Source organism: Mustelus asterias, chromosome 26, assembly GCF_964213995.1.
Source record: "Mustelus asterias chromosome 26, sMusAst1.hap1.1, whole genome shotgun sequence".
Classification (NCBI taxonomy): Eukaryota; Metazoa; Chordata; class Chondrichthyes; order Carcharhiniformes; family Triakidae; genus Mustelus; species Mustelus asterias.
In genome coordinates this window covers 25,453,505-25,480,983 of record NC_135826.1, presented here as the reverse complement: position 1 = coordinate 25,480,983, position 27,479 = coordinate 25,453,505, and the positions used below count along the sequence as shown (strand labels likewise).

Below are 27,479 nucleotides of genomic sequence, written 5' to 3'. Positions count from 1 at the left end.
TTTTTCACACAACCAGTGGTGCGAGACTGGAATGCACTGCCTGGAAGTGTGGTGGAGGCAGGCTCCATCGAGCCATTCAAAAGGGCATTAGGTGATTATTTGAATAGAAATAATGTGCAGGGGTACAGGGAAAAGGCAAGAGAATGACACTAAGCCATGATGCCCGTTTGGAGAGCCGGTGCAAACAAGATGGGCCAAATGGCCTCCTTCTGCGCCATAGCAATTCTGTGATTCTGGAAGTTGCTGTCTGAGTTGCCTGTCGGTGCACCAGTGGAGTACTGGTATCTCACCCAAGACACTGATCATTGAAACACAAGGAATATGTGAAATTCTGCTAAAAGGTCGTCCAGACTCGAAACGTTGGCTGTATTTTCTCTCCACAGATGCTGTGAGACCTGCTGAGATTTTCCAGCATTTTTCTTGTTTTTGTTTCAGATTCCCACATCTGTAGTAATTTTCCTTTATCGAATAAGTGAGGTTGTTTTGCTTATTTAGATACTCATGAAACTCACCAGGAGAAGTCAAGGATTATTTATTCCAGTGTAGGTGGAATTTTAATGCCATGGCAAGTCTTAATTACCAATAAAAAGTAATTTTCTACCACTGAAACTTACATTTTACAAGTTTAGAATCTCATTCCTTTATATTTGAACAACTGACAGAAATTTTCAAAAATTAAAAAGTTAATTTCTGTGGGACGCAGGAAATGCTAGATTGAAAATCTTCGTCCCACCCCTCCACTCCTCCCGTCCTCCCCCTACACATCCCCATCCTCTAACAACTGATTGGGGGAGGTAATGGCATAGTCGTATTGTCACTCGACTAGCAATCCAGAGATCCAGGGTAATGCTCTGGGGACCCAGGTTCGAATCCCACCATGGCAGATGGTGAAATTTGAATTCAATAAAAATCTAGATTTAAAAGTCTAATGACAACCATGAAACCATTGTCGAGTGTTGTAAAAACCTGTCTGGTTCACTAATGTCCTTCAGGGAAATCTGCCTACATGTGACTCCAAACCTGATTCTTAAATGCTCCTTCAAGGGCAATTAGGGATTGGCAATAAATGCTGGCCTAGCTACTCCCGACCCAGACTGACTAGCCCTCTGATCTGACCTCATTACCCTTCAATCCACCTGCTATCCCACTCAACTGCTAACATACCTACCTGCCATCCTTACCACCTCATTTGATTTGATTTGATTTATTGTCACATGTATTAGCATAAAATGAAAAGTATTGTTTCTTGCACGCTATACAGACAGAGCATACCGTTCATAGAGAAGGAAATGAGAGAGTGCAGAATGTAGTGTTACAGTCACAGCTAGAGTGTAGAGAAAGATCAACTTAATGCAATGTAGGTCCATTCAAAAGTCTGACGGCAGGAGGGAAGAAGCTGTTCTTGAGCCAGTTGGTACGTGACCTCAGACTTTTGTATCTTTTTCCTGATGGAAGAAGGTGGAAGAGAGAACATCCGAGGTACGTGGGGTCCTTAATTATGCTGGCTGCTTTGCCGAGGCAGCCGGAAGTGTAGACAGAGTCAATGGATGGGAGGCTGGTTTGCTTGATGGATTGGGCTACATTCATGACATTCTGTAGTATCTTGCGGTCTTGGGCAGAGCAGGAGCCGTACCAAGCTGTGATACAACCAGAAAGAATGTTTTCTATGGTGCATCTGTAAAAATTGGTGAGAGTCGTAGCAGACATGCCACATTTCCTTAGTCTTCTGAGAAAGTAGAGGTGTTGGTGGGCTTTCTTAATTATAGTGTCAGCATGGGGGGACCAGGACAGATTGTTGGTGATCTGGACACCTAAAAACTTGAAGCTCTCGACCCTTTCCACTTCATCCCCATTGATGTAGACAGCGGCATGTTCTCCTCTATGCTTCCTGAAGTCAATGACAATCTCCTTCGTTTGGTTGACATTGAGGGAGAGATTATTGTTGCCGCACCAGTTCACCAGTTTCTCTATCTCATTCCTGTACTCTGTCTCGTCATTGTTTGAGATCCGACCCACTACAGTGGTGTCATCAGCGAACTTGAAAATCGAGTTGGAGGGGAATGTGGCCGCACAGTCATGGGTGTATGAAGAATATAGTAGGGGGCTGAGGACACAGCTTTGTGGGACACCGGTGTTGAGGATGATCGTGGAGGAGGTGTTGTTGCCTATCCTTACTGATTGTGGTCTGTGAGTTAGGAAGTTCAGGATCCAGTCGCAGAGGGAGGAGCTGAGGCCCAGGCCATGGAGTTTGGAGATGAGTTTCATCTACCTACTACCCCACCCACCTAGCACCCAAAGCTACGTACCACTCTATCCATGTAACGCCTCAAACACTTATCATCTCACTCATGTTCCACTCTACGCACCTGCCACCCTACTCACCTGCTAACCCACTGTTGTGCTGGTCAGGATGTCAAATCATTACAGGGTCAAGGGCAAAAGTCCACTGAGAGTCGACTGGCAAACATAAATATAATAAACTGTTGTTCACCAGTCTAATCCTACCTGCTTAGCATTTGAAAAAATATGTATCTAGCTTCTCAGCGTGAAGTTGCTTAATAGAGGATGAAGCAACAAACCAGACCTTGAACTCAGCCACAGAGTGCCACCAATGTCTTCACTTCTACCCCTAAATAAATCCCACTGAGGGCATATCTGCATCCAGTGCACTGCTTCACCCTCCCCTCGCCCCTGACACACACCCACCCCCACGCCAACAAATGGTGTACAATGGTGACTTTTATGGGCTGTAGGAAATGTGGAATCATCTCCATTACTCTGGAGTCAGCTGACAATTAAAAACAGCCAAAAGGGCACTTGAGGTGGGATTTTCCAGGTCCTTCCTAGTCGGCGGGATCTTCCAGTCCCGCCCAAAATAACTTCTCCTCCCCCGTGGCGAGTTCCCCAGTGGTGGGACAGACAAGCCACGCAAAACGCTGTGGACTTCGGTGGGACCGGAAGACCCCACTGGCGGCCAACGCAAACCACCTCTGCTGTCTGAAAACACGCTGCGGGAGGTCTGGAAAATGTGCTAAATCTGTGCTGTCTTTATAGGTTCTTCTAGTCATTGTGACTAGATGTTTTCCTGCATACAGTTTGCTATTTTGCCAGAATCTAATACTGTACAGCAGCCAGTTTTAAAAATTCTTTCATGGGACATGGAACCAGCATTTATTGCCCATCGCTAGTTGCCTTTGGAGAGCAGTTAAGAGTCAACCACATTGCTGTAGCTCTGGAGTCACATGTAGGCCAGACCAGGTAAGGACAGATTTCCTTCCCTAAAGGACATGAGTGAACCAGATGGATTTTTCCGACAATGGTTTCATGGTCATCAGTAGATTCTTAATTCCAGATTTTTTGTACTGAATTCAAATTTCACCACCTGCCGTGGCAGGATTCGAACCTGATCCCCAGAAAGTTAGCTGAGTTTCTGGATTAATAGCCCAGCAATAATGCCACTAGGCCATCACCTCCCTCTTTGAATTTGGAGCTGGTAATATTAGGGAAATGTTAGGATTGACAGTTGCGATCAGTAAGAGTGACACAGAGACTCGAAACCTACTTAAAAGACAAACATACCCAAGAGCAGAGTGCTTTAAAGTAAGTAACTGTTGTGAACCAAAATAAACGATTATCACTCCACATGAGTGACACTTTGGCGTAAATGATAACCTAATCCTGTTTGTTCATTTATGTCTTTTAAAGAGCTGACGATATGACTCAGCTATGTTGCAGTCTAAACAGGAGCAGTCAGCTGGATAGGTTGTAGGCCCTCAGTGATAAAGGGGCTGGTCTTTGTGAGCAGGACGAGTTGCATTAGCGACCGAGGAGATATTGTTGTGTGGTCAACATCTCACATAGCACAGCAGCCACAGTCAGTTTTGCAAATAGAACGCTGCTTTTGTATAAAAGCAAAATGCTGCGGACGCTGGAATCTGAAACAAAAATACAAAATGCTGGAAAATCTCAGCGGGTCTGATAGCATCTGTGAAGAGAGAATAGAGCCAACATTTCAAGTCTGGATGACCCTTCGTCAGAGCCCAAGGATCATCCAGACTCGAAACGTTGGCTCTATTCTCTCTCCACAGATGCTGTCAGAGATTTTCCTGTTTTAGCTGCTCCTGTAGGATTAGCCTCAAACTGTGTATATTTCTTCCTGTAAATGTTCTTTCTCATATATCCCATTGCTCCATCAATCTCAAAGCCCCTTCATGAATAAAGTGCTTACGAGGGAGATGAGCAAAGTCCAATTTCCTTTCCACCTAAAGTGCATGACTGCCCTTCCCCTGGTAGCGTGGTTGGGTCAAAATGAATCATTACCCTGGACCGTGATTTCGTTCCACAACTAAAAGAAGAAGAGTTTAAAGTTTATTTATTAGGGTCACAAGTCAGCTTACATTGACACTGCAATGAAGATCCCCTAGTCGCCACACTCCCGCACCTGTTCGGGTACACTGAGGGGGAGTTTAGCATGGCCAATGCATCCAACCAGCATGTCTTTTGGACTGTGGGAGGAAATCAGAACACCCAGAATAACCCCACGCAGACACCGAGGGAATGTGCAGACTCCGCACAGATAGTGACCCAAGCCAGAAATTGAACCCACGTCCCTGGCACTGTGAAGCAGCAGTGCTAACCACTGTGCCACCGCGCCGCCTCTGGAAGAACAACCAATTAAAAATTCTTAATATGTCAAGTTAACAATTTATTGCAACTATGCATTGCAGCTGGCAATCAATTCCTAGAACTACACTGCAATTTCTATTGCATGGGCGGCACGGTGGCAGGGTGGTTAGCACTGCTGCCTCATAGCACTAGGGATCCGGGTTCGATTCCCAGCTTGGGTCACTGTCTGTGTGGAGCTTGCACATTCTCTCTGTGTTTGCGTGGGTTTCCTCCGGGTGCTCCGGTTTCCTCCCACAGTCCAAAGATGTGCCAGTGAAGTTGATTGGTCATGCTAAATTGCACCTTAATGTCCCAAGATATATAGATTGGGGGGGATTAGTGGAGTAAATATGTGGAGTTATGTGGTAAGTCTGGGTAAGAGTCGGTGCAGATTTAATGGGCTGAATGGCCTCCTTCTGCACTGTTAGGATCCTATGATCGCTTTCCTGTTGACACTGGATTCAAACTGTATTAAGTGATGATTTTAATAACCCTTATCATCGTAGAATTTCCAGAATTACCATTATTTTCAATAAGACGCGTCTGACCATCGCTTTATTTGTTGGTAAATTGATCCTTTTTATTCGTACTAGATTATATTGAGCATTGACAATATTAACTAATGCACTTGTTTTCTTTCTACGACAGAACACCCTGTTTGGGACAGAGGGCAGAATTTCAGGGCCCCACTGAGATCAGGAATGGAGGTGGATGGGACCCAAATATAGAACATAGAACATAGAAAGCCACAGCACAAACAGGCCCTTCGGCCCACAAGTTGCGCTGATCATATCCCTACCTCTAGGCCTATCTATAGCCCTCAATCCCATTAAATCCCATGTACTCATCCAGAAGTCTCTTAAAAGACCCCAACGAGTTTGCCTCCACCACCACCGAGGTCAGCCGATTCCACTCACCCACCACCCTCTGAGTGAAAAACTTACCCCTGACATCTCCTCTGTACCTACCCCCCAGCACCTTAAACCTGTGTCCTCTCGTAGCAACCATTTCAGCCCTTGGAAATAGCCTCTGAGAGTCTACCCTATCCAGACCTCTCAACATCTTGTAAACCTCTATCAGGTCACCTCTCATCCTTCGTCTCTCCAGGGAGAAGAGACCAAGCTCCCTCAACCTATCCTCATAAGGCATGCCCCCCAATCCAGGCAACATCCTTGTAAATCTCCTCTGCACCCTTTCAATGGCTTCAACATCTTTCCTGTAATGAGGTGACCAGAACTGCGCGCAGTACTCCAAGTGGGGTCTAACCAGGGTCCTATAAAGCTGCAGCATTATCTCCCGACTCCTAAACTCAATCCCTCGATTAATGAAGGCTAGTACGCCGTACGCCTTCTTGACCGCATCCTCCACCTGTGAGGCCGATTTAAGAGTCCTATGGACCCGGACCCCAAGGTCCTTCTGATCCTCTACACTGCTAAGAATGGTACCCTTCATATTATACTGCTGCTTCATCCCATTGGATCTGTCAAAATGGATCACTACACACTTATCCGGGTTGAAGTCCATCTGCCACTTCTCCGCCCAGTCTTGCATTCTATCTATGTCTCGCTGCAACTTCTGACATCCCTCCAAACTATCCACAACACCACCTACCTTGGTGTCATCAGCAAACTTACCAAACATACTGGCACCGGTCAGTAACCCTGTGCCCAGCATCAGCTGTTTTTGCAGAGGTGGGTGTGTGACTGTCAGAGCTATCTGACCCCATGGCTATCTGACCCCCATGGCTACCTGATCCCCATGGCTACCTGATCCCCATGGCTACCTGATCCCCATGGCTACCTGAGCCCCATGGCTATCTCATCCCACAACTACCTGACCCCATGGCTACCTGACCCCATGGCTACCTCACCCCATGGCTACCTGACCCCATGGCTACCTGACCCCATGGCTACCTGACCCCATGGCTACCTGACCCCATGGTCATCTGACCCCATGGCTCCCTGACGCCATAGCTACTGACATCATGGTCATCTGACATCATGGTCATCTGACCCCATGGCTACCTGACCCCATGGCTACCTGACCCCATGGCTACCTGACCCCATGGTCATCTGACCCCATGGCTACCTGACCCCATGGTCATCTGACCCCATGGCTACCTGATGCCATAGCTACTGACATCATGGTCATCTGACCTCATGGCTACCTGACCCCATGGCTATCTGACCTCATGGTTATCTGACCCCTATGGCTACCTGATCCCTATGGCTACCTGAGCCCCATGGTTACCTGAGCCCCATGCCTACCTGATCCCCATGGCAGTTAAACATGTGGTTGCAGGGATGGTGTAGGAGGGAGGGTTTCAGATACGTGGATAATTGGAACACATTCTGGGGAAGGTGGGACCTGTACAAACAGGACGGGGTGCACCTGAACCAGAGGGGCACCAATATCCTGGGAGGGAAATTTGATACGGCTCTTCAGGGGGGTTTAAACTAATTTGTCAGGGGAGTGGGAAAAGGAGTTGTAGTCCAGAAGTCAGTGTTGAGGGTGGTGAGGTATTGGGGAAGGTATCAGGGTCAAGGGTGGGTACCAGTAGACAGGAAGGTGGGTTGAGGTGTGTCTACTTCAATGCAAGGAGCATCCGGAACAAGGTAGATGAACTTGGGGCGTGGACTGGTACTTGGGACTACGATGTTGTGGCCATTACGGAGACGTGGGTAGAACAAAGACAGGAATGGTTGTTGGACGTTCCGGGGTATAGATGTTTCAGTAAGTGTAGGGAAGCTGGTAAAAGAGGTGGAGGAGTAGCATTGTTAATCAAGGATAGTTTAACGGCTGCGGAAAGGCACTTCGAGGGGGATCTGCACACTGAGGTAATATGGGCTGAGGTTAGAAATAGGAAAGGAGCGGTCACATTGTTAGGAGTTTACTATAGGCCCCCAAATAGTAATAGAGATGTGGAGGAAGAAATTGCTAAGCAGATTATGGATATGTGTGCGGGTCACAGGGTAGTTGTCATGGGGGACTTTAACTTTCCAAATATTGATTGGAACCTTTGAAGGTCAATTAGTTCGGATGGGGCAGTTTTTGTGTCGTGTGTGCAGGAGGGTTTCCTGACACAATATGTGGATAGGCCGACAAGAGGTGAGGCCACATTGGATTTGGTACTGGGAAATGAACCGGGCCAAGTGTTAGATTTGGTTGTGGGAGAGCACTTTGGAGATAGTGACCACAATTCGGTGTCTTTTGTTATTGCAATGGAGAGGGATAGGGCCGTACGGCAGGGCAAGGTTTACAATTGGGGGAGAGGTAATTATGATGCGATTAGGCAAGAATTAGGGGGCATAAATTGGGAACAGAAACTGTCAGGGAAAGGCACTAATGAAAAGTGGAACTTTTTCAAGGAACAAATACTGGGTGTCCTTGATAGGTATGTCCCTGTCAGGCAGGGAGGAAATGGCCGAGTGAGGGAACCATGGTTCACGAAAGAGGTGGAATGTCTTGTGAAAAGGAAGAGGGAAGCTTATGTAGGGATGAGGAAACAAGGTTCAGATGGCTCGATTGAGGGTTACAAGTAAGCAAGGAACGAGCTGAAAAAGGGGCTTAGGAGAGCTAAGAGGGGACATGAGAAGTCCTTGGCGGGTCGCATCAAGGAAAACCCCAAGGCTTTTTACTCTTATGTGAGGAATAAAAGAATGACCAGGGTGAGGTTAGGGCCGGTCAAGGACAGTAGTGGGAACTTGTGCATGGAGTCAGTAGAGATAGGCGAGGTGATGAATTAATACTTTTCTTCAGTGTTCACCAAGGAAAGGGGCCATGTTTTTGAGGAAGAGAAGGTGTTACAGGCTAATAGGCTGGAGGAAATAGATGTTCGGAGGGAGGATGTCCTGGCAGTTTTGAATAAACTGAAGGTCGATAAGTCCCCTGGGCCTGATGAAATATATCCTAGGATTCTTTGGGAGGCAAGGGATGAGATTGCAGAGCCTTTGGCTTTGATCTTTGGGCCCTCACTGTCCACGGAGATGGTGCCAGAGGACTGGAGAGTGGCGAATGTTGTTCCTCTGTTTAAGAAAGGGAATAGAAATGACCCTGGTAATTATCGACCGGTTAGTCTTACTTCGGTGGTTGGTAAATTGATGGAAAAGGTCCTTAGGGATGGGATTTACGACCATTGATGAAAGATGCGGATTAATCCGGGATAGTCAGCACAGATTCGTGAAGGGCAAGTCGTGCCTCACAAATTTGACTGAATTTTTTGAGGAGGTAACTAAGTGTGTTGATGAAGGTAGGGCAGTTGATGTCATATACATGGATTTTAGTAAGGCGTTTGATAAGGTCCCCCATGGTCGGCTTATGATGAAAGTGAGGAGGTGTGGGATAGAGGGAAAGTTGGCCGATTGGATAGGTAACTGGCTGTCTGATCGAAGACAGAGGATGGTGGTGGATGGAAAATTTTCGGACTGGAGGCAGGTTGCTAGCGGAGTGCCGCAGGGATCAGTGCTTGGTCCTCTGCTCTTTGTGATTTTTATTAATGACTTAGAGGAGGGGGCTGAAGGGTGGATCAGTAAATTTGCTGATGACACCAAGATTGGTGGAGTAGTGGATGAGATGGAGGGCTGTTGTAGGCTGCAAAGAGACATAGATAGGATGCAAAGCTGGGCTGAAAAATGGCAAATGGAGTTTAGCCCTGATAAATGTGAGGTGATTCATTTTGGTAGGACAAATTTAAATGTGGATTACAGGGTCAAAGGTAGGGTTCTGAAGACTGTGGAGGAACAGAGAGATCTTGGGGTCCATATCCACAGATCTCTAAAGGTTGCCACTCAAGTGGATAGAGCTGTGAAGAAGGCCTATAGTGTGTTAGCTTTTATTAACAGGGGGTTGGAGTTTAAGAGCCGTGCTGCAACTGTACAGGACCTTGGTGAGACCACATTTGGAATATTGTGTGCAGTTCTGGTCACCTCACTATAAGAAGGATGTGGAAGTGCTGGAAAGAGTGCAGAGGAGATTTACCAGGATGCTGCCTGGTTTGGAGGGTAGGTCTTATGAGGAAAGGTTGAGGGAGCTAGGGCTGTTCTCTCTGGAGCGGAGGAGGCTGAGGGGAGACTTAATAGAGGTTTATAAAATGATGAAGGGAATAGATAGAGTGAACGTTCAAAGACTATTTCCTCGGGTGGATGGAGCTATTACAAGGGGGCATAACTATAGGGTTCGTGGTGGGAGATATAGGAAGGATATCAGAGGTCGGTTCTTTACGCAGAGAGTGGTTGGGGTGTGGAATGGACTGCCTGTAGTGATAGTGGAGTCAGACACTTTAGGAACATTTAAGCGGTTATTGGATAGGCACATGGAGCGCACCAGGATGTTAGGGAGTGGGATAGCTTGATCTTGGTTTCAGATAAAGCTCGGCACAACATCGTGGGCCGAAGGGCCTGTTCTGTGCTGTACTGTTCTATGTTCTATGCTACTGACCTCATGGTTATCTGACCCCCATGGCTACCTGATCCCCATGGCTACCTGATCCCCATGGCTATCTGACCCCACAACTACCTGACCCCATGGCTACCTCACCCCATGGCTACCTGATCCCATGGCTACCTCACCCCACGGCTACCTGACCCCACGGCTACCTGACCCCATGGTCATCTGACCCCCATGGCTACCTGACCCCATAGCTACTGACATCATGGTCATCTGACCCCATGGCTACCTGACCCCATGGCTATCTGACCCCAGGGCTACCCACTTCATGGTCATCTGACCCCATGGCTACCTGACCCCATGAGATTTGTAGCCAACTGGGCACAAAAAGGAGGCCAAGTGGGATTTTCTAGTCGTCTTCTAGTTTCCTCATGCCACAGGAGACAGGTGCCCAGCAGCAGGCTGGGGAGGAGTGGGGGTGGGGAGGGAGGTCCATGTTACAGGCTGGCCTTGAGGCTAAAGGCTGCCTTCCCGAGAGATCCCTACTCACCCACTCCCCTAACGCCGCAGTGTGCCGTGGTTGCTTTTCAGCTTTTTATTTAAACTTTTTTAAAATCGGTGAGAAAGCACTTCCATGTTGAAGCACCCCCTCTATTGTTTACCCTTTACCACAACCCACAGCTAATTTCAAGCTACAAGTCTTTTGATTGGGCCTCCAGCTTCAAGAACTTACATTAACTGATCAGAAGCCGATCTTTCTGAAGACAAGGATTTACCTGTCAATTTTCCATCAGTTTCATAAACAGAAAGTGACTAGATCTTCCAGCACTGATTTAGGATGGGGATCAGAATATATTGTCGACTTGGGTAAGTGTTTTCAAATGAACAATGTGTCAGATGACCCAAAGCCAATATTAACCCCATAACCCATCAATATTTCTGTCTCCTCACACAAAGTCTATGTAATCTGCAATGATTTCAAGGACACAATGTATAGGGTTTTAGAATTTCAATTCCATTTTTTACAATGAGACTTCTCAAAAAACCTCCTTCCAACTTAAGCTCAACTATGTTTTGCGGAACCTCTCCCAGAGGAGGCCGGTCCATAATAGAACAAAGAACAAAGAAAAATACAGCACAGGAACAGGCTCTTCAGTCCACCAAGCCTGCGCCGATATGCAGTGTCTATCCCTCTGTGTCTATTAAGATACACCTTGAACGGTGCCAACATGCCTGATTCCACCACCTTCCACCATTGGCAGTGCGTTCCAGGCACTCACCATCCTCTGTGTGAAAAACTTTCACTGCATATCTCCCCTAAACTTACCACCTCTCACTTTGAACCTGTGCCCTTTGTAGTTGGCCCTTCCACCCTGGGAAAAAGCCTCTGACTATCCACCCTATCTATGCCTCCCACAATTCTTCTGACCTGACTCCTATCAGGTTGCCCTTAGACTCCGTCTTTCCACTGAAAAGAATCCGAGTTTATCCAACCTCTCCTCAGACCTAAAACCCTCCAGACCAAGCAACATCCTAGTAAACTTTCTTTGCACCCTCTCCAAAGCATCCACAGCCTTCTGGTAGTGTAGCAACCAGAACTGCATGCAATACTCCAAATATGGCCTAACTAAAGTTTTATACAGCTGTAACATAATTTGCCAACTTTTATACTCGATGCCCGGGCTGATAAAGGCAAGCATGCTGTCTACCTTCTTGACCACCTTATCCACCTGTGTTGCCATTCTCAGGCATCCGTGGACCTGTACACCCAGATCCCTCAGTATATCAATCCCTAAGGAATCCCTAAGGATTCTGTCATTTACAGTATGATTCGCATCTGAATTTGAAATGTGATGATTCTTCAGAGTGCTGCCATTCTCCGCATTCATACAGAGGATTTGACGCACTAAGTTGTGGCATATGAGCAAGATCGTCCATATGTGGTTTTTCCAAAAGTCAATAGCAACTTTAAAGTAATTACAATTGGGAGCAGAACTCGGCTATGACTGGAACACAATGTCGACCTTAGTGTTAAGTGATTCTGCGAGTGGACGTTAATATTTTTCACTGTCAATATTTACTTCCAGAAGATGGAACTAATTCACCTTGTCAGTGTTCAGCGCTCTGGGGGGATATGGCCTGCCAGAGCAGTGCAATGTAGGTACATCTGAAACTCTTCTTCAGTTGGACGGCATGGTGGCACAGTGGTTCACACTGCTGCCTCACAGCACCAGGGACACAGGTTCAATTCCTGGCTTGGGTAATCGTCTGTGTGGAGTCTGCCCGTTCTTCCCGTGTCTGCATGGGTTTCCTCCGGGTGCTCCGGTTTCCTCCCCACAGTCCAAAGATGTGCAGGTCAGGCATGGCTAAATTGCTCCTTAGTGTCCCGAAATGTCTAGGTTAGATGGATTAGTCATGGTAAATGTTTGGGGCTATGGGAAAAGGGTGGGGCAAGAGGGTCTGGGTAAAATACTCTGTCAGAGAGAGAGAGAGTCAGTGCAGACTCGATGGGCTGAATGGCCTCTTCTGCATTGTAGAGATTCTATGTTAAATGGTCTACGATATTCTGTCACATCACAATTATCAATTCATTAAGACAATTTTAGTCAACATCCCCAATTGTCCGTTGATGCAAGAACACTGAACACAAGAACCAGAAACTCAATACAAATGAAATGCATTCATCTTTCAGTTCGGAACACTGTTCAATATCCTGACTTTAAAATGTATTTAACTTTTTATTGTTTTATATAAAGTGACAGGAGCGACACCCAACCAAGTGTAGTGAGTAAATGCTGAAAAGTTTTGTATTTTAGGTTAGGACACTTCCTGCAACATCTACTGAACAAATAGTTAATGTGACACACCGAAGGCAAGAGTTTCCGGCCGCGCTCGTCCCCAAGACCGGACAATCCTGCCCAAGGTCAATGGACCTTTGCATGGTCCTGTCTGGCCCACTACGACTCTCATGGCGGGCGGGACGGGAAAATTCTACCCTCAGTATACAAGAATACAATTATACTTTGACGGAATGTACTGTGCGGTTGTAAATTTTGGATTGGGCATAGGAAACTTTACAACAAAGCTAAACTTTTAACAGGAACAAACAAGGTCAGGCAAAATAAATATTCATATCAGAAGCTGTCTCGACTTCCCTGTACTAAATGTCAGTAGGTTCTGTTTTCTTAAAAAACACAAACATTTGCTATGTTATTTGTACACAAGCTTTGATTATAGAACATAGAACCTAGAAAAAATATAGCACAAACAGGCCCTTCGGCCCACAAGTTGCGCCGGTCATGTCCCTACCTACCTAGGCTTATATATAAGCTTACCTATAACCCTCAATCCTATTAAGTCCCATGTACTCATCCAGAAGTCTCTTAAAAGACCCTATCGAGTTTGCCTCCACCACCACTGACGGCAGCCGATTCCACTCACCCACCACCCTCTGAGTGAAAAACCTACCCCTGACATCTCCTCTGTACCTACTCCCCAGCACCTTAAACCTGTGTCCTCTCGTAGCAGCCATTTCAGCCCTGGGAAAAAGCCTCCGAGAATCCACCCGATCTATACCTCTCAACATCTTGTACACCTCTATCAGGTCACCTCTCATCCTTCGTCTCTCCATTATTATTATGATTATGAACTGTGTTTAGACAAAGCAGAGCTTTGGGAGCAGGGGGGACATTTCACTTTGCTGTAACAAATGACAGAAGGAACAATGGCTACAAAGTGGGGTGAGTCCCTTCCATGATGAATTAACTCAATGCAGTATACGGATTGATTATGCATGCAGTGAGTACTTAGTTTTGTGCCTAACTAGATGACAGCCAGTATCAAGTATAAAGTTTATTTATTAGTGCCGCAAGTAGGCCTACATTAACACTGCAATTAAGTTACTGTGAAAATCCCCTAGTCGCCACACTCAGGTACCCTGAGGGAGAATTTCGCATGGCCAATGCACCTAACCAGCATGTCTATCGGACTGTGGGAGGAAACTGGAGCACCCAGAGGAAAACCACGCAGACACAGGGAGAACGTGCAGACTCAACACAGGCAGTGACCCAAGTCAGAAATTGAACCCAGGTCCCTGGCGCTGTGAGGCAGCAGTGCTAACCACTGTGCCACCGTGCCGCCCCAAGGCAGTGAAGTGAAAAATCTATAAGGGGGAGCCTAATATTGAAATGCAAATTCTGCTGATGCGTACTTAAATTGAAAGGTGGCCGGTGTCATTTTCTGCTTATTATTTGGCAAATATTTGGCTTTTTAATGGATATCTATTTTCTCCTCTCCCTTTGCAAAAGTAAAAACGAAACGTGAAAAGACTTAGGGCATCATAATTCCAACTGCTTAATGGTCTGAAAGATAGAGGCATTACATGGTGCATCGCTGAACAATATAAACCAGGAGGATCCCGGAATCAATCTTGTGCCCTATTAGTTGATCTGAAATGAGGCATCAATAAGACAGTGTAACTGATCTAATTGCTCTGGCGGGAATATATCAGTTGAGTAAGAATAGAATGGCCTTTAAATAGTAAGTAAAGTTCAAAACAATAAACAGCAAATAGCGCTAAAAGATAATCATAGAATCCCTATGGTGCAAAAGGAGTCCATTTGGCCCATCGAGTCTGCACCAATAAAAGTCCCACCCAGGCCTCTATCCCCGTAATCCCATGCATTCACCCTGCTAATCACCCTGACACGAGGGGCAATTTAGTATGGCCAATCCATCTCACCTCTTGGGTGACTGTCAGTGTGGACTTTGCATGTTTTCCCCGTGTCTGCGTGGGTTTCCTCCGGTTTTCTCCCACAGTTAGAAAGATGAGCAGGTTAGATGCATTGGCCATGCTAAATTCTCCCTCAGTGTACCCGAACAGGCACCGGAGTGTGGCGACTTTCACAGTAACTTCATTGCAGTGTTAATGTAAGCCTACTTGTGACACTAATAAATAAACTAGATACATCACCACTAACTGATATCTCTTACCCTCCAGCTATATCGCACAGAGTGCATATATTGCATCTGGGCTTATGAAAGATGACAGTGAACGGAGCTCTGGATTGAAGTTCCTCGGGAATGAAATATTCAGCAACCTCAATCCCGAAATGGTCAATATAGGCTGGTGGGGCTGAATGGCCTACTCCCACTGCTATGTTTCTATGTCTCCTGGTAGAATATTGGACGGAGAAATTAGCTGATACTCTAGTTGGAGAAAATGCTATTTTCAACATAGCTTTTTTTCTATGCAGGGCTGCCAGGTAACACAATGAAGTAAAATGTCTATCATTATCCTAGTCAGAAAATTCACCAACATTGTTCTTCTGTTCTTACATCTGTCTAGCCTAAAACAATTAATCTGAGGCTTTAACAGCTGCAAAATAATATAAAACAGCCTGCCACAACAGGCATGTATTGTTCCTGGTGGGGGAGGAACATCAAGGTATACATTATACCTGCGTGGGTTTCCTCCGGGTGCTCTGGCTTTCTCCCACAGTCTGAAAGACGTGCTGGTTAGGTGCATTGGCCATGCTAAATTCTCCTTCAGTGTACCCGAACAGGCGCCGGAGTGGGGGATTTTCACACCAAGTTCATAAGCCAACTTGTGACACTGATAAATGAACTTAAACTAGATACATCACCACTAACTGATATCTCATACCCTCCAGCTATATCGCATAGGGAGAAGGAGGAAGAAGGTGAACACTTAATTAAAACTCCCACAGTGAGGCTCGGAGCCGGATTTAGAAGTTGGATTTGGTGCATGTGTTTCCCAGGGATCAGGAAACCCAGCAGTTAAAAGACAGCAAATTTCAATTCCCTTAGACTAGTGTCATTCACCGCACTCCTCTTATCTTGTCTTTGTCTCGTCACTGGACACAGATGAGGTCCCAGAGGATTGGAGGATAGCTAATGTGGTCCCGTTATTTAAGAAGGGTAGGAAGGATAACCCGGGAAATTATAGGCCGGTGAGCTCGACGTCCATGTTAGGGAAGTTGTTGGAGAGGATTCTAAGGGATAGGATGTATGTGCATTTAGAAAGGAATAAACTCATTAACGATAGTCAGCATGGTTTTGTGAGAGGGAGGTCATGCCTCACTAACCTGGTGGAGTTTTTTGAAGAAGTGACTAGAATGGTTGACGAGGGAAGGGCTGTGGATGTCGTCTATATGGACTTTAGTAAAGTGTTTGACAAAGTCCCTCATGGTAGGTTGGTGCAAAAGGTTGGATCTCATGCGATAAAGGGGGAGGTGGCTAGATGGGTGGAGAACTGGCTTGGCTACCAAATAAACCTGTTGGACTTTAACCTGGTGTTGTTAAACTTCTTACTGTGTTTACCCCAGTCCAACGCCGGCATCTCCACATCTTGGTCACAGAAGACAGAGGGTGGTAGTGGAAGGGTCTTTTTCCGGCTGGATGCCTGTGACTGTGGTGTTCCGCAGGGCTCTGTATTGGGACCTCTGCTGTTTGTGATTTATATAAACAATCTGGAAGAAGGTGTAACTGGGGTGATCAGTAAGTTTGCGGACGACACGAAAATGGCTGGACTTGCAGATAGTGAGGAACATTGTCAGAGGCTACAGAAGGATATAGATAGGCTGGAAATTTGGGCAAAGAAATGGCAGATGGAGTTCAATCCAGATGAATGCGAAGTGATGCATTTTGGTAGAACTAACGTAGGGGGGAGCTATACGATAAATGGCAGAACCATAAAGGGTGTAGATACGCAGAGGGACCTGGGTGTGCAAGTCCACAGATCCTTGAAGGTGACGTCACAGGTGGAGAACGTGGTGAATAAGGCATATGGCATGCTTGCCTTGATAGGACGGGGCATAGAGTATAAAAGTTGGGGTCTGATGTTGCAGTTGTATAGAACGTTGGTTCAGCCGCATTTGGAATACTGCGCCCAGTTCTGGTCGCCTCACTACCAGAAGGAGGTGGAAGCTTCAGAGAGAGTGCAGAGGAGGTTTACCAGGATGTTGCCTGGTATGGAGGGGCTTAGTTATGAGGAGAGATTGGGTAAACTGGGGTTGTTCTCACTGGAAAGACGGAGGATGAGGGGTGACCTAATAGAGGTGCATAAAATTATGAAAGGCATATATAGGGTGAACGGTGGGAAGCTTTTTCCCAGGTCGGTGGTGACGTTCACGAGGGGTCATAGGTTCAAGGTGAGGGGGGGAGGTTTAACACGGATATCAGGACGTATTTTACACAGAGGGTGGTGGGGGCCTGGAATGCGCAGCCGGGCAAGGTGGTGGAGGCGGACACACTGGGAACGTTTAAGACTTATCTAGATAGCCACATGAACGGAGTGGGAATAGAGGGATACAAAAGAATGGTCTAGTTTGGACCAGGGAGCGGCACGGGTTTGGAGGGCCGAAGGGCCTGTTCCTGTGCTGTATTGTTCTTTGTTCTTTGTTCCTCGTGGGCTAGGATCAGTCGGAGTGCTTCCAGGGGCACTCAAGAAAGACTAAGGCCACCTCCCCGCCATGACTGCCTTCCTCTCCTCCCAATTGCCCTTCTCCAGGGTAGTAATAGGGAACCTTCAGAGACAACACTCCAAACCAAATTTAAGTATTGCTTAGAAAAACACGGTTTAATAAATAGCAGCGGGCATTAATTCATTCGAGGCAAGTTGTGTTAGATTGAATTGAATTGAGCTACTTGTTGAAGCATTGGAGAGGAAGGATGAAGTCAGTTTGATTGATTTTGTGTAAAAAGACTTTCAGAAAGAGTCTGATAAGGCCACATAATAAAAATGGTAGCAAAATGGAACCCTGTGGGATGACATACATTTAAGAACCGGAGATGAGATGAGGGGATTTTCTTTTACTTAAATTGTTATGATCTGGAACGCAATGCTTGAAGGTCACATGGGAGCAGATTCAACAGTAACTTTGAAGAGGGAATTAGATAAATATTTTAAGGAGGATATTTTGCACGACCATGGGTGAAGATGAGGGGCGTGAGACTAATTGGAAAGCTCTTTAAAAAAGAGCAAGCGCAGGTACACTAGGGCAAATTGCGTCCTTCAGGGCTGTATCATTCTGGCACAGTGGTTAGCACTGCTGCCTCACAGAACCAGGGGCCCAGGTTCAATTCCGGCCTCGGGTCACTGTCTGTGTGGAGTTTGCACATTCTCCCCGTGTCTGTGTGGGATTCCTCCGGGTGCTCCGGTTTCCTCCCACAGTCCAAAGATGTGCGGGTTAGGTTGATATGCCGTGCTAAATTAACCCTAGTGTCAGGTGGATTAGCAGGGTAAGTATGTGGGGTTACGGGAATAAGGCCTGGGTGGGGATTGTGATCAGTGCAGACTCGACGGGCTGAATGGCCTCCTTCTGCAATGCAGGAATTCTATGATTTTATGCTTCTGTTATAGCATGGTTTAGGAATCAAACTGTAGACTACAGGCTCATGGCAGCTAAAGATTCACCGCTGACAGTGTGATGGCAAGGGATAATGCAAATTAAACTAGAGCTTATGGCTGGAACAAAGGCTTTAAGATAAAATGAAGGAAGGCAGGAGAGGGATTAGAAAATAAAAGATAGGGATTTTGAGGTCAATTCACTCAGGGCAAGGAGCCAATGGAGGACAGCGAAAGCAAGGGAGACGGATGCTTAAGACTCACCAACGACAGCATATAAGTAGCAGAATTCCAGATACATTTTGAGTTTATGTAGGGAAGAGTCCAGGATGCCAATGAAGAGAACCTTGAGGTGATGAAAAAATGGAAGGCGGTTTGGATAACAATTTGGATGAGGCAGAGACGTTGATTGGGAATATTACCTAGAAACATAGAGAATAAGAGCAGAAGGAGCCCACTTGGCAATTCAAGCTTGCTCTGCCATTCATTATCATCATAGCTGATCATCCAACTCAACAGTCTGACCCCGCCTTCCCCCCATGTCCTTTGATCCCCTTCATCTCAAGTGCTATATCTAACTGCTTCTCAAAAACAATCAATGTTTTGCCCGGTGGCACAGTGGTTAGCACTGCTGCCTCACAGTGCCAGGGACCCGGGTTCGATTCGCGGCTTGGGTCACTGTCTGTGCGGAGTCAGCACGTTCTCCCCGTGTCAGCGTGGGTTTCTTCCGGGTGCTCCGGTTTTCTCCCACAGTCCGAAAGACATGCTGGTGCATTGGTCATGCAAAATTCTCCCTCAGTGTACCCGAACAGGTGCCGAGTGTGGCGAGTAGGGGATTTTCACAGTAACTTCATTGCAGTGTTAATGTAAGCTTACTTGCGACACTAATAAATAAACTTAAAAACAACTACTTTCTGTGGTAGTGAATTCCATAGACTCATCACTTTCTGCGTGAAGAAATTTCTCCTCCTCTCTGTCCTAAACTGTCCACCCTGTATTGTCAGACTGTGACCCCTGGTTCTGGACACCCCTGCCATCGGGAACATCCTTCTTGCATCTACCCTGTCTAGTCCCGTTAGAATTTTATAGGTTTCTATGGGATCCTCTCTCATTCTTCTGAGCTCCAGGGAAAACAATCCTAACTGATTCAATCTCTCCTCATATGTTAGTCCCGCCATCCTAGGAATCATTCTGGTCAATCCTCTCTGTATTCCCTCGGGAGGTAGAACATCATTCCTCAGATAAGGAGACCAAAACTGCACAAAATATTCCAGGTGTGACCTCACCAAAGCCCTGTATAATTGTTACTCGGTGGAAATAGGCAGTCATGATAAATGGTCCAGATGTGGTATTTGAAGCTCAGCTCAATATCGGCTAATTAGAATACTAAAGACATTATACAGTCAGGCTTGGTCTGAAGAAGCAGCCTAAATAATGAGTGGGATTGGTGCAAAGTTTGTGATGGGAGCCAAGCAGAATGGGTTCAGCCTTTGCCAGTGTCAAACCAGAGAAAGCTCTGACATAATATATTGTGCTTTGATATTGGACAGGCAGCAAGACAGCGTGTGCAGTTGAAGGTGGAAACAAGGGAAGAAAGTTGGCTGTCAGCTATTTCTAATTTGGTCATGTTAACTGGAACAAGGTGGAGTCTTGTTCCAATCCACCTTGAAAATAGATATTTGTACTTGTGAAGCTTTCCTTTAGCCATCATTATAGAGTACTCTTAATAGCCAATTCATCTTAAATTCTACTTCCGAGACAGCGCAAGGAGTCCCTCAGGTCTATCAAATTAGCGGTTAGTGAAGATAAATTGGTGTGTCCTACTGCTAAGCAATGTGACGTAGACTGTCAAATGCAACATTGGACAAAAGAAACATGTGTACAAGGATACTGACCATATACTTTTTCCACTATAGCTATTTTACTGTCATTAATTAACCACCCAAAGCGTACATCACCGCCGCCATCAAATTAATCAGTTGCAATATTCCAGGATATATCTAAAATACTCCTTTCTGAGAATGGACACTTTTGTTTAATTAGAACTAAAATTATTTAACAATTCTTGCCCTGAAATCTGATGAACATTTGGGCTTTGGAATGAAAGAGTCAACAAATGATTGGACTGGAGATAGATTTTAAAACACAATCTTTAACATTTTTAAATTGGTTCTGAAGCTATGGCTGACTCGCCACATATCACTTCTGGGCACTACTGTCCCTAAGGATCATTAATTATATCATGTATCTTCAATTAAGACTAAGGTTAAGTTTTGAGTTTCCATTATAATTAAACGGATTGAAATTAGGAAGATACTTCGCTCTTTGAAAATTTGGGGGTTTATTTCATTCATAGAAATCCAGATTTGAATACTGTATGATGTAGTTGAGTCAGTACACTGTCAACTTGTTTAAAGTTAACTACAGGTCCCCGGTTTCAAAAATCTACTCTGAAATCCCCACTTATACAGTGAAGTGCTTAATGGAATAACGGCATTGAATCCCAACAGAAGAAATCCCTTAAGCGAAGCTCTAAATCAATTCCTTTGATGCCCTTAAGATTAATTGAGAAAAATGATTTTTTTCAGCATTTAATGTAATTAATGTATTTTCCCATTTTGTACGGCATGATTGCCAGTCACAGATAGCTAGCATCATTGCTAATGATCTTGGTAAGTGGCAAAAACATACTCTTGATACAGCACCACTACTGATGTTTCACAGAAGTACCAAAAGCACACCAAATAAAGTAGCGATTAGCAGGGTTGACCAAGAACTGCAATTATAACTCGTTTTTCTATTATTTTTGGTGTAAAATTTTTTTTTAACCAAGCATATTCTCCTTTTGCTCTCAATATAGTGACTGCTTAACTTGGTTGTATGAGCCAAAACATTGTGGGGTCCAAGTCCCACTGCAAATTATCCAAATTGACGGCCTGCATATGCAACACTGAAGGAGTGCGGTATTGTTGCAGGTGCTACCTATTCAGGTGGATGTAACTGTTTGAAAAGCAAAGGGTTCTGCTCATGACTTAGGCAACATTCCTCCCTCAGCCAATACATCAAAAACTGCTTGGTCTGGGCATTCATTTCTTTATCGTTTGTGGGGTCTTGCTGTGCATTATTTGATCTTTGTTGTTACCTTCCTATTCACATGGATGGCAGTCCAGAAAATATTCTATCGGTAACAAACTAATTTTGGGATATCCTAAAGGTATGATAAAGCGCTAAATAACACTTCCTTTCTGTGCTACCAGGCGGCGCGGTAGCACAATGGTTAGCACTGCTGCTTCACAGCGCCAGGGACCTGGGTTCGATTCTCGGTTTGGGTCACTGTCTGTGTGGAGTCTACACATTCTCCCCATGTCTGCATGGGTTTCCTCCGGGTGCTTTGGTTTCCTCCCATATTCTGAAAGATGTGCTGGTTAGGTGCACTGATTCCAACAGGCGCCAGACTGTGACGACTAGGGGAATTTCACAGTAACTTCATTGCAGTGTTAATGTAAGCCTTACTTGTGACTAATAAATAAACTTTTTCTGAGGTCATGGCTAACATGGTCTGTGGAGCTTTGCGCAAACGGTCCCAACAATTGAAGTGAAAAGTAGACGACTATCGCAGCAGTGACATTTCTGTCTCCCACAATGCCTATCATTATGGCTTCTGCTAATGAGATTGCACAATTGTTGCTGAATTATGAACAGTTTATGCAGTAAACCTGTTTTCACTAGGAGCCAGATTGTTACTGTCAAGACTCATTTGGATTAAAATATAGAACAGCTGTCATTGATAGGGGACTTTCATTCCAACTGTTGGGGTTGAATCTGAGACAAGTAGTGTTACAACACAATACAGCTTCTAGTCAGAACAATTATACCAACTTGGATGTACAGTACAGTACAATACAATCACAGCCAGCGACTATTGCTTGCCATCTGGATATTACTTTGTTACATTAACAACATTTTTTACATGCAAACGTATGAACAAACCAAGACACGAAATATGTACACTAGTGCTAAATATTTGGAAATCCCGTGCAAGGAAATGCATACTTTTATCCATTGTCTGCGTTCGAAACAATGTTATTGGCTAGATAGGCAACAAGTCTCTTCCCATCAGTTAAAGAAATTGAGTTATGCCACATGACTTACCTTGAATACCTTCGATCAGTTTCACAGCATCTTCTGCAGATAATCAAGATGCCAGAAAGTAGGACCAAAGTCCCACCAATGAAGACAGATACAAGGACAAGCAGTAGGACATAACCATCCTGGACACTCGGATCTTTGGGAATAGCCTGTCACAAAGCAAAATGCTGCGATCAATTAAAAAGCCAAATCTTTGCCAATCGAAAAATGATTGTTTTTAAACAATGAGGAGGGGTGAGGGGTGGGGGTGGTGGGGGATAGCAAGGTAAATGTACACACAACCCGACACAAATACTTGAACACTGGGGAATTAGAAATGGGAATAGTCAGAAGCACTGCGTCAATTAGAACAAAGCCAAACACTGCGGATGCTGGAATCTGAAACGAAAACCAAAAATGCTGGAAAACCTCAGCGGATCTGAGAGCATCTGTGGAGAGAGAATTGAGCCAACGTTTCAAGTTTGGATGTCGAAACGTTAGCTCTATTCTCCCTCCACAAATGCTGTCAGACCTGCTGAGGTTTTCCAGCATGTTCTGATTTTGTCAAGTAGAACATTACCTGGAGTAAAGAAGGAATTAGTTAGGAGGACCGTCTAACATCCAATCTCTCTCATGCTGAATGCTTCTAATAATTCAAAGTTACTTTTCTGAGCAGGTATGGTGGCACAGTGGTTAGCACTGCTGCCTCACAGCACCAGGGACCTGGGTTCGATTCCCGGCTTGGGTCACTGTCTGTGTGGAGTTTGCATGTTCTCCTCGCGTCTGCGTGGGTTTCTTCTGGGTGCTCTGGTTTCCTCCCACAGTCCAAAGATGTGCAAGTTAGGTGGATTGGCTACGCTAAATTGCCCCTTAGGGCCAGGGGGTCCAGCTAGGGTAAATGCATGGGGTTATGGGGATAGGGCCTGGGTGGGCTTGTGGTTGGTGCAGACTTGATGGGCTGAATGGCCTCCTTCTGCACTGTAGGGATTCTATGATTCATAAATTTGCATGATCAAATCATTTGAATTAAACTGTGTACATAATATATCAAAGTGGGAACTTGGGACTGAAAAGAAACTGAATCATCGAAAACTTGAATTAAGAAGAGACTGTTGGATCTAGACTACCATTGGCATCATGATCAAAACTCCAGGGCTTGGTTACTTGAGCTATTTCATATTTATCAGTGCCATTGAAAATGTAGTTGATTTTATCTTCCAATACAAATACTATTCTTAGCTTGCCTGATACTACTGAAAAATGTGTCACTGTAGCTGGTGGGGAAAAAACATCTAAATGTCACAATTACAGCCTTGTTGAGTTTAACATACTTTTAGAATCAGAGCATAAATAGTGGTGTGACATTTAGTTAACACACTTGTTCCTGATGTTACGCAGTGGGATATTTGTGAATGTACGCTGAAGTGTTTGTCTGAAATCCTGTTCAAGTAACGCGTTTAATGCCTCCACTAAAATAACAAGAGGAGTTTCAGGTAAGTATGTCTTGTACAGGCCTTTCCACCATGGGAGTAACACCAGAAGCCATGTGTTGAAAAGGATAGTCATGATGTGGAGATGCCGGTTTGACTTACCTGACGAAGGAGCAGCGCTCCGAAAGCTAGTGGCTTTTGCTACCAAATAAACCTGTTGGACTTTAACCTGGTGTTGTGAGACTTCTTATTGAAAAGGGTAGCCTAGAATAGCTAAACTTCAAAACCAATGCTAAAATAACTCTGCTGAACCAACACCTTATTTTGCCCTTGGGATGTGATCTGATGTAAGAGTTTCTTGTAACATGTTACACTGTGGAATTATCACTACTTTATTAATACGATCGCATGCAAAGCTAATGAATAAATCAATCATGTGATTGTAGAAACTTATCCCACAGCTGGAGGATGCAAACAGCACAATTGGGTCAATGCATCAGCAGTGCAAAGCAAAAAGGAAATAACTTTATTGAGTTATATAGACCAAATTTCAAACTAAATAATTAGGCAACTGAACTGCCATATTAAAGTTTGTGAAATTATAATGTACTGAGTCAACCATAATTTATGCTGACAATATGCTTATCATCAGCATTAATACTTGAATTTATCTATTCTTCTTGTTCTTGAGAAGGGAAATTAGTGCATTTCCTGTAAGCCGAATTGAAAGGGATTCAGCGTCTGATATGATGAAACATTTGCAATCATTCACTGAAGTATATTTTTGGAAAAATATGTTTGTGTAGTATATGGTCTTCATGAAGGTGTGAAAGTCCTATTTTCTAAATGATCGGCAAAGATCACATGAGAAAATGTACCAAGAAATTTGGTGTCAGTGGCAAGTGCCGATACCGGTGGAATAGTAATGACCCCAACCAGGCCCATGAGGTGGGCCTCTTGGAGTACGAGCTCCCTGATTGAGGTAATGATTTCCTGCCCTATCAGGGGGTCTCACCTCTGTATATATTCTGAATTTGTACCTGAAGCACACTTAGTTGTGGAGATAAGTTTGTAAATAAAGGGAATCTGGTGAAGGGACACCAGCCATTTGAGGAGTTATTCAGGAATACACTCTGGTCCTGGCCACAGAACAGACTAAAGTTGCACAAATAATCATTGGCCTGAAGCCCAAAACCACCCAGCAGGAGAACTTCAAGCATCTACCCAATTAGGACAGCGTCAGTAACAAATTATAATTGGCTTGTCCAAATTAAAATAGATGCTAATTCTAAAACTATTTTAAAAGCTTGTGTCGATAAAGATGCACACTGGTGGAAGAAGCTTCTAACAAACTATTGTTCCACACAGCAAACCCAAACATGGATAAGCAATCTAGTGCGTCATCCCTAGTAATTTTGTGTAATCTGAATTATGCAGGACAGGTTTCTCACCTGTGTAAGTAAATTCATTCAAGGGCCTCAATGCTGTTAAAAGCCAAATAAGATAAAAGCAAAATACTGTGGATACTGGAATCTGAAACAAAAACAGAAAATGCTGGAAAATCTCAGCAGGTCTGACAGCATCTGTGGAGTGAGAATAGAACCAACGTTTCGAGTCTAGGTGGCCTTTCGTCAGACCTTAATCTAAGACTAAGTCAGAGACTAAAGCTCTGACGAAGGGTCATCTAGACTCGAAACGTTGGCTCTATTCTCTCCCCACAGATGCTGTCAGACCTGCTGAGATTTTCCAGCATTTTCTGTTTTTGTTTTAAAAGCCAAATAATATTGGGTAGAAAATGAGGAGTAGCCTCTTTAAATATTTTTCAAATTATTATAAAGTTAATTTTAGTTAACAACAAAATCTAGTAAAATGTCTTATTATTTTATATATTTGGATTATTGGGATCATTTCTGAATTCTATATTTCTGTTAAAGCATAAGCAAACCTACAAAGCACTCCTTAATATCTTTTAATCCTTCCATCCACATTTTGACACAGAAATCATTTAAAAGTTCATATTTCTGCACCAATTAAGTGTTGTACCATTACAGTAAGGAAAACTTAAACATTATAATTAGTGATTAAGCAAACTACAGGGAGACCCAGATCTTCAAACACATGACAAGTTGAACACCTCCTCAAATTCCTTAAGGCTTCTAACATGCTACTATTTGAGAGCTGGAAGAAGAGGTTGTCATGCAAAGACACACAAGTTGTGAGGTCGGCCTCCTGTTATGTCCTGGATTGTACAGCGTGTCCTGAAGGGAAAATGCACATTTTCCAGCAGTAGCTCAAATGACTTGCAGAAACTTTTGTTAGTGGGCATTAACATTCTTAGGCTTGACAGTTCGACAACAAAACTAAACAATGAGGAACAACAAGCTCAGCAGTTCAGGGGATCATTATTAACACTGCATAAATTACTTCCCCAATAGGGAAAGGTGGCATAGTGCTTAGCACTGCTGCCTCACAGCGCCAGGGATACGGGTTCAATTCCGGCCTTGGGTCACTGTCTGTGCGGAGTCTGCACGTTCTCCCTGTGTCTGCGTGGTTTTCCTCCGGGTGCTCCGGTTTCCTCCCACAGTCCGAAAGACATGCTGGTTAGGTGAATTGGCCATGCTAAATTCTTCCTTAGTGTATCCAAACAGATGCCAGAGTGTGGCAACTAGGAGATTTTCACAGTAACTTCCTTGCAGTGTTAATGTAAGCCTACTGTGACACTAATAAAATTTTAAAACTCTAAAGTCAAGCTGGTTTTGTCTCTGGATATGCATCGCTCATTTTTTTCAGAAAGCTTTTGTGTCCCCTTGACTTTCTACATACATATATTTGGCCATTTGCGAGCTGGCACAAGAATAAAATCACTTTTAAATGCTGGATTGCCCTAAAAGCCCAACTGGTAGTGATTTAGGGGCAGCACGGTTGCGCAGTGGTTAGCACTTCTGCCTCACAGCGCCAGGGACCCGAGTTCAAATCCAGCCTTGGGTTACTGTCTGTGTGCAGTCTGTATGTTCTCCTCATGTCTGCTTGGGTTTCCTCCGGATGCTCCGGTTTCCTCCCACAGTCCAAAGATGTGCAGGTTAGGTGGATTAACCATGCTAAATTGCCCCTTAGTGTTCCATGGTGTGTAGGTTAGGGGAATTAGTGGAGTACATACGTGGGGCCTGGGTGGGATGCTTTGTTGGAGAGTTGGTGCAGACTCGATAAGACCATAAGGCCATAAGACCATAGGAGCAGAAAGGGCCACTCGGCCCATTGAGTCTGCTCCGCCATTCAATCATGGCTGATATTTTTCTTATCCCCATTCTCCTGCCTTTTCCCCATAACCCCTGACCCCCTTATTAATCAAGAACCTACCTATCCCTGTCTTAAAGACTCTCAACGACCTGGCCTCCACAGCCTTCTGCGGCAAAGAGTTCCACAGATTCACCACTCTCTCTGGCTGAAGAAATTCCTCCTCATCTCTGTTTTAAAGGATCATCCCTTTAGTCTAATGTTGTGCC

At 44.8% G+C, this 27,479-nt stretch overlaps 1 protein-coding gene across 1 annotated transcript in view; it reads right to left on the bottom strand.

The window, feature by feature from the left end:
• The window catches only part of cbarpb (CACN subunit beta associated regulatory protein b), a 195,478-nt gene that overhangs the window by 150,797 nt on the left and 17,202 nt on the right, over positions 1-27,479 (bottom strand). Inside the window, exon 2 of the mRNA XM_078198020.1 lies at positions 22,571-22,716. Coding sequence (XP_078054146.1) covers positions 22,571-22,716 — 146 coding nt within the window. The remainder of the gene's footprint in view (positions 1-22,570; positions 22,717-27,479) is intronic.